The sequence below is a fragment of the Cynoglossus semilaevis genome, chromosome 10 (genome assembly GCF_000523025.1).
Source record: "Cynoglossus semilaevis isolate Cse_v1.0 chromosome 10, Cse_v1.0, whole genome shotgun sequence".
In the NCBI taxonomy this organism is placed as follows: Eukaryota; Metazoa; Chordata; class Actinopteri; order Pleuronectiformes; family Cynoglossidae; genus Cynoglossus; species Cynoglossus semilaevis.
Window position 1 is genome coordinate 19431561 of NC_024316.1, and position 8035 is coordinate 19439595.

Genomic DNA, 8035 nt, shown 5'->3' on the forward strand with positions numbered 1-8035 from the left:
CAACTGAGCTGTGAAGAACTTTGTCCACTGAAGAGGAGAGGGATTAGGAAACACAGCTGTGAGTATGTTTCTATTTCTACTGTAAACATGAAGAAGTGACATGAAGTACTTTAATCCTCCTGCCTGAGGATGAGTACTTTGTAGTATTTCACTTTGAAGATACTTTGAGTATATATATATATATATATGTATATATATATATATATGAGTGTTTCCTGTTTGACTGTTCTCCAGCCCAGGAGTAGAATCGACCTCTGGAAACATGACCTCTGACCTGCACTGCAGTGTTCTGCCGTTCCTCCTCCTCCCCCTCCTCCCCCCCCTCCCCCTCGTCCACGCCGACTCCTGCCCAGCCGTGTGTCTCTGTGTGTCGGACACGGTCAGCTGTAGCTCCAGAGGTCTGACCAGGCTGCCCGTCAACCTGCCCCCGGTGTCTGTTACACTGGACCTGGGCTACAACCGTCTGTGGTCTCTGGGTCCAGGAGGCTTCACCCTGATGCCCAGACTGGAGACCCTGCAGCTGGGCCACAATCAGCTGAGGGCTCTTGGTCCTGGGGTGTTCTTCAACACCTCCGGCCTCAGACATCTGGACCTCTCCTCCAACAGACTGCAGGTTGTGGAGAAGCACTACTTCCAGGAGCTGTGGCGGCTGGAGGAGCTCCTCCTCTTCAACAACAGGATCACTCAGGTGGAGGGGGGGGCACTGGGTGGCCTCCCCTGGCTGAAGAAGGCCTACTTCAGCTTAAACCTGCTCACACACTTCCCCTTCTTCTCCATCAAAGAGCAGAGTCACCCGTCCCTGACCACGCTGGACCTGTCCTCCAACCGGCTGGGCCGTCTGCCCTGGGAGCAGGTGGACGTTCTGCCGACTGCGCTCCAGCGGGGGCTTTATCTCCACAACAACTCCCTGGTCTGCGACTGCTCCTTGTACCGCACGTTTCACCGTTGGGAGGTGAGGGGTTACGACTCGGTGAAGGACTTTGAGGAGGAGCTCACCTGCTCCATCTTCGGGAACCGGCGAGCGTCGGTTCGATTCCTGCTCCACGGCCGGTTCTTCCACAACTGCAGCGTGGAAAGAGGCGTGTCTGGGCCCGTGAGCGTCCTCCTGCCCAGCGTCGTGGTTCCTCATGGAGACAGAGTGCGTCTGGACTGTCAGACGTCGCTGAGTGGACGCAGCAGCAGCCACCTGTGGTTCACCTGGCTGTCCCCCAGCAGGGGCGCCCTCACCCCCAGCAGCGTCAGGGGCTCGGTCCTCCGCCTGTCTCCTGACGGTACCTTGGACATCCCGGCGGTGCGCCTCGAGGACTCCGGCACGTACGTGTGCACGGCCGTGGACCACAGACTGGCCCTGAACGCCACCCGTCGGGTGGAGGTCACGGTGCTGCCACCTGCAGGGGAGTCATTCAGCACGGGCTACACCACACTGGTGGGCTGCGTGGTGACCGTGGGCCTCATCCTCATCTACCTCTACCTGACCCCATGTCACTGTGGACACCCCGGAGCTGCGGCCGCTCCAGCTCCGACCTGTGACCCCGAAGGCACAGCTCCTGATAAGACGGCACACAGAGGTCACGGAGGTCACGGAGGTCACGGAGGTCAATGTTCACAGGAGGACTAATGAACCACTGCAGGGACACGGTACTGTGATGTACTGTGATATACTGGCATGTACTGTGATGTACTGTGATATACTGGCATGTACTGTGATGTACTGTGATATACTGGCATGTACTGTGATGTACTGGCATGTACTGTGATGTACTGTGATATACTGGCATGTACTGTGATGTACTGGCATGTACTGTGATGTAGTAGTAATAGTAGTAGTAGTAGTAGTAGTAATAGTATTAGTAGTAGTAGTAGTAGTAGTAGTTGCTGTTGTTGTTGTTGTAAGTGTAACTCTTTTCTTGAATTGTCTGTGACCTATACACTGAAGTACTCCGACGCCCCCTATAGGAGGCCAGACAGCCTGACACCGTCATCGTTGTTCTTCACAGTGAGAGAGCTGAGACCACTTCATGAAACATTTCAAATGTAGGGAATTACACAACTCCTATTGTAACACGAATCCTTCCACCAAATCAACACGACTGTTATAAAACTGTGGCTGCGGGATTCAAACCCGGTTCGGAGCCGGTCTACAGTCGGTCCTACCTTCGAACAGATGAAGTCCAGGTTTGACTGACAGAAACGCTACGACTGCACCCTCTCCTGGTAGAGTTCGAGTTCTACATTTGCATTAAAATGTTACTATTATAACATCCCCTACTAAATTACACGTTGAAATGTTTGATTTTTATTTTTATTTTTTTTTAAGCTCGGTACGAATTTCTATCATTAAAAACTGGTCACGGTCTTACTCCTGTGACCGAAGTCCATGTTCTTCCTCTTTCATAAAGTTCTTCCGGATTTGTACCTGAAGCCTACAGGTGAACAACAGAAACGTTCTTTTTCCCCCATGTCCCTTTAGGGCCTCCGTAGTTTACCCAAAGAAAAAGCCCATCGAATGAATCGCGGTGCTAGCCTGTTGTTCCACGGCCCAAAGCAGCAGCAGGATTAGCTTAGCCCAGCCCACCTTTGAGGTTTATTGTACCTTGACAGGACGTTTTAGGCTAAAAGTTTCGAAACTGTGGTTAATGTGAGAAAAAAAACCGAGTTTATGGGACATTTTGAATCCCGTATTCTTACCTGTCGACACGATCGTCCAGTCACAGGGCCGCGGCGCCGTGGGCTAATTAGCCGCTAACGCTGTGCATCTGTTAGTCCGGTGGATAAAAAAAAAGCTAGATTCAAACCTGAAGGTATTTTACTGTGGTCAGTTATTTGACCAGTACAGATCTGTGTGTCACCAGTCTTAATCCTAATCCTAATATAAACTAGTAAATGTCATGGTTTTTGTATGAAAACCTATAAAAACATACAAACGTCTATAGCAAAACTATTTTTAATGGGTAGATGTTTTAAAATGTAATGACGTCATAGATATGAATATATTATACATATTTACTAAAGAAATGTGTCAAGTATTTACAGGGACTAATTTGTACAGAATATTGATCCAAACATCGACTGAGACTCAACATTACTGTGGGTTGGACTGGAGAACGTTGGTCTCTATTTTCACATCGGTGCAGTTGGCGCCATCTCGCGGTTCTCCTCGTCCACACACTTAAAACAACCAGCGATATCGACTCCTTCAACGGTGATCTTGATCTTGATGAGCTTTAACTCCCCGTGATGTCACGAACTGTGGTCGATAAGAGTCAACGACTTCCGCTGCAGAGCCACCTGCTGCCTGTCAGAGACAACTGCATCAGCCCAGGACAAAGGTTTTCAACCAGTCACACTCACGTTCACACCTGTGGTCAGGTTAGAGTGAACAGCTGAGCTGTATGTTTACCTTCAGGACGCTCGAGAGCGCCCCCTCACCACTCAGCCCAGCAGCTCTGCTCTCTTGAGAGGGGAAACAACATCATCATTTACTCTTGGACTCGAGTTTTAATTTTTAACAACAAGTTTTTTTTTAAATTAAACCAGACTTTTGTACAGTTCTGTTCTCAAAGTTCCACACAAACAGGATTTGAAACGGTTTATTTTAATAGAGCTTTGAAAAACCAAATACCTCAAATAAAAAAGAAATCCAGCCAAAGTCTCTGTCTCTGTTGGTTTTTTCTTTAAAAAAATATGATCCTCCAGGAGGGGGGGGGCATTGGCATTGGTTGGCAAATATAAATATAGTGGTTTGAACAGGATGATGGGGGGGGGGGCACTGGGCTCTGTCTGGATCAGCTTTATTTTAAAGGTAGAAAACTGTTCTATCACTGATGTCAATCAACGGGGGGGGGGGGGTCCAGTCGGGGGACAACCCCTCCTGTGCCCCCCCCACCCAGTCCTGCTGATTGTCTACTCAGGGGTGTAGTTGTGAGAGTTTGTGAAGTTTGAGTAGTAGCTCTGTGCCCCCCCCCTTCCTGCCGGGTAGCCCCAGGAGCAGGGCCCAGTGCTATGCCCACCCCCCAGGTCGTGTCCTCCACCAGGACCAGTCCAGAGTCCTGGTAGGACCCCCCTCCCTCTGTAGCTCCCTAAGGAACCAGGAACCATTGCACCCCGCGTGGGCCCGTGGTCCATCGGTCCTGGGACGCTGCCCATGCCGCCGTACCCCAAACCGACCACTGGAGGTGGGGGCTGCTTAGGTCCGACCACGGAGCCCCCCCTGGTGACCACCGTGGGAAGTAATGCAGATGCTCCAAGGTTTTCAGTGCAATTCGAGCGGGTCCGGCCGCCGTGACCACCCTGCGGACCCCCGCCCCCCACGGGGTCTCCAGTGTGTGACAGCCCCCCCAGGTCTAACCAGGCCTCCCCAGTGCTGGTCCCTGCAGTGACCCACACCCCCTCCCCCGCTCCATTGTGTGTCCTGTCCTGTTGGGTGGGGTTTTTAGAAATGCCTGTGACGTAGCCCGTCTGGGCCGCGTCGCTGCGGTCTGAGCCGCCCCCCCCCGTGTCTGAACTGTACGTGTGACCTAGCATCATGAGGTGAGGTGGAGGGGGGGGTTTCACCTCCAAGGGTAAGGAGGCCAGGTTAGCTAGTGGTCCAGCGGGGGCTGCGGCGGGAGTCGTAGCGGGGGGGCGATACTCCTGCTCCTGGGTGCCGCTGCAGGGCGAGGCCGGGTAGCTGGAGGAGCCGGTGTAGGACAACCACCCGCCTGACGGACACAGGAAACTCTGGTGGGGGTTGACAGGAAACCCCCCCGGTGACAAACCGCCGTGGTCCGCAGAGGCCTTGAACTGAGAGATGGCCGATTTGAGAGCGCCAAAATCAGACGTCGCGGGCGTGCTCTCCGGCGTCACCTTCAGGTCAGGGAGCAGGGGTTGGACCTCCTCTGTGTCCGGGGGCGGGGGCTGTAAAGCCGTCTCCTTCTGGACGTCCTGGGGGGTCTGTGGAGGATCTGCTGCGGTGGACGTCTCTCCATCATCAGAGTCCAGAGACATGTCTTCTTCTTCTACACACTCATCGTTGACCACTGGACAGAACACACACACACACACACACACACACACACACACACACACAGTGTATTCAGCTGTCGTCCACTGGTTCAGGACGGGGGTCGGGGGGGCAGTGTGGACAGCTGAACATGGACCTCAGCTAACAGCGGCGGCTAACTAACTCACTAACTAACTAACTAACTCACTAACTAACTAACTCACTGATTAACTAGCTAACTCACTAATTAACTAGCTAACTAACTAACTAACTAACTCACTAACTAACTAACTCACTGATTAACTAGCTAACTCACTAATTAACTAGCTAACTAACTAACTAACTAACTCACTAACTAACTAGCTAACTAACTCACTAACTAACTCACTAATTAACTAGCTAACTAACTAATTAACTAGCTAACTAACTAACTCACTAACTAGCTAACTAACGCACTAACTAACTCATTAACTAACTAACTAACATTGCACATGTATAAAGAACCCCAGCTGCAGTACTCTAACTCACCACCATCCCTGATGGAAGTGAAAAACAACTGTTTAGTGTTCAGCTCTGCTTTCGTGGCTACTCACCAGTAGAGGGCGGTGTGGGCAGCTCATTCTGTTTAATGGAGCCAATCAGACTGTGGAAACCGGTCATGACGTCATCGATGCTGGCGATGATGATCCCGTTCCTGGAGAAGGGCAGGAACATCTCGAAGGGTCTCTCTGCAGAAACAGTTCCACAGACAGAACCGTTTGTTCCTCATCGAACTCTCACCACAAAAACACGAGGGGGTTTGGAAGCAGTGGCCGGGGTGGACATACCTGTGAGGAAAATTAGGTGGCGCTGTTGCGTGTGCTGAGCCTGAAGTTTGATGAGACACTCCAGATCTGGAGCCTGACGTAGCTGAGCGTCACAGTCGTGGTACGGCAGGAACTCCACCAGGTGCTTCTTCTGGTACGACGTCAGCAGGTTCAACAGAGTCATGGCGTTGGTGTTCAACCTTGGACGGAAACACAGCATCTGAGCGACTGTTGATGAGCTCGCTACAGCCTAGTCAGTAGACCGACTGAGGAAGACCGACTGAGGAAGACCGACTGAGGAAGACCGACTGAGGAAGACCAGCTCCTCAAACAGAAAACACTGCAGGTTGGGTTACTGTTTCCTGGTTCCTGTTTCGTTCATTCAGACGTTGAACGCACCAGCACCAGTCCCAGCACCAGCACCAGAACCAGTACCAGTGCCAGTACCAGCACCAGCACCAGCACCAGTCCCAGTACCAGTACCAGTATCAGCACCAGTACCCGTACCATTCCCAGCACCAGTACCAGTACCTGTACCAGCTCCAGTACCAGCACCAGTCCCAGTACCAGTACCAGCACCCGTACCAGCTCCAGTACCAGCACCAGCACCAGAACCAGTACCAGTGCCAGTACCAGCACCAGTGCCAGCACCAGCACCAGCTCCAGTACCAGCACCAGCGCCAGCACCAGCACCAGTCCCAGCACCAGTACCAGTACTGACTTCAACTTCACAGTACATCAGAATGTAATATCTAAGACCCAAATACTGGTACGGTGTTAAACCAGTGGTACCAGAAGTGACACTGTGCACTGTGACCTTTGACCCAGTTACAGCAGCATCAGGCTAGAACTGTTTCCTGATGACTGTGAAACAGTTCCAGCATCGGGCTCACCTGCCCAGCTCCTTCAGCTTCTTCTGGGACTTGCAGTGGACCTTCCACTGCCAGGGGTGTTCTGGAGTGCTCTGCTCCTCCAGGAACCGCAGCAGTCCCTGCAAACGCTCTGGACCAGGAAGGACAAACAGCTGTGAACCGCCGTCCGGCTTCAAAGTTCAAAAAGGTGTCAAACAGAATTTGGCTGACCCTGGTTGATGAGGTCGGGGTTCAGGACAAACTCGTCGGAGACCATCAGACCACCGGACACAAACAGCTCGTTGTAGGTGTGGTTCTTCACATCGTCCAGAGAATCCACGCCTGCGAAACTGACCGAAGGAAGCTTCTTCAACGACACCAGGGCCGGGATCTACAACAGGTACCAGGTGACGATCGTCAACACAGTACTGACCGCAACAGGAACACTGACACAGCACTGACCACAACAGGAACACTGACACAGCACTGACCGCAACAGGAACACTGACACAGCACTGACCACAACAGGAACACTGACACAGCACTGACCACAACAGGAACACTGACACTGTTCAGATTAGAGGACGGACTACAGCGGTACCACAGAGATGGGTTTAGGTACTGCGTGTGTACTGCGTGTGTACTGCGTGTGTACTGCAGTTCTTCTGTACTCCCTCCTCAGCGACAGCCAATCACTACATTTCACATCGACTCCAAATAGAAAAGAGGTTCTGGACTTTCACCACCGGCGCCATCTGCAGGGTGTCAGTGTGATGTTCGTGGCTCTCACCTTGTGCACGTGTGCAGCGATGTCCTCGTTCCGTATGATGATGAGGAGTTTGTCCAAACTGCCGCTGTTTTCCAGAAAGGTCTGTGGACGACACTCACTGTTCCCCAGACTGTTCAGGTAGCCCTGTGGGTCAAAGGTCAGTGTGACTGAGGGCACTGGGGTCAGGGGTCACTGCAGTAAAACTTCTACTCTGACACATTTTAAAAACGATTTCTTTCGAAGAACCAAAACATTTCTTCAATGATTTTCGTTGATAACGAGTTAATAACGAGTTAATAACGAGTTAACAAACAGGAAGTGCACCTTTATCTCCTGACAGATGGGCCCCCCCCCTCCCTCGTCATCAGAGTGGATGTAGAACTTGACCGTGTTCTTGGTGACGTCCTTAAAGATCTCCACCAGACTGCTGAACACCTCGGGCTTCAGCTGACTGATGAGACTTCCTGTCAACAGGCCCCGCCCACTCTCCAGGGTCGGGGTCTTGGTCTCTGGAGAGCTGCTGATCTGGGACGGAGAACAGACCCCCGCCCCCTCCCCCCCTTCTTCTGTCCCAGTCTTCATGGGTTCCTGGGCGGAGCTGGTCCGATCACAGGGTGAGGTGGGGGTG

General features: G+C 52.1%; 2 protein-coding genes across 2 annotated transcripts in view; one reads left to right on the plus strand and one right to left on the minus strand.

Moving 5' to 3' along the window:
• Nucleotides 1-262: 262 nt before the first annotated feature.
• On the plus strand, nucleotides 263-1618 carry LOC103385546 (amphoterin-induced protein 3-like). Its single transcript, XM_008319475.1, has one exon. It carries the CDS (start codon nucleotides 263-265, stop codon nucleotides 1616-1618), a length of 1356 nt encoding a protein of 451 aa, XP_008317697.1.
• Nucleotides 1619-3575: 1957 nt separating this feature from the next.
• The window catches only part of LOC103385465 (protein TASOR-like), a 13310-nt gene continuing 8850 nt past the window's right edge, over nucleotides 3576-8035 (minus strand). Inside the window, 7 exon segments of the mRNA XM_025059166.1 lie at nucleotides 3576-5018; nucleotides 5575-5709; nucleotides 5809-5987; nucleotides 6681-6789; nucleotides 6870-7029; nucleotides 7429-7551; nucleotides 7732-8029. Of these exon segments, the coding sequence (XP_024914934.1) occupies nucleotides 3904-5018; nucleotides 5575-5709; nucleotides 5809-5987; nucleotides 6681-6789; nucleotides 6870-7029; nucleotides 7429-7551; nucleotides 7732-8029 (2119 nt within the window). The 3' untranslated portion in view covers nucleotides 3576-3903.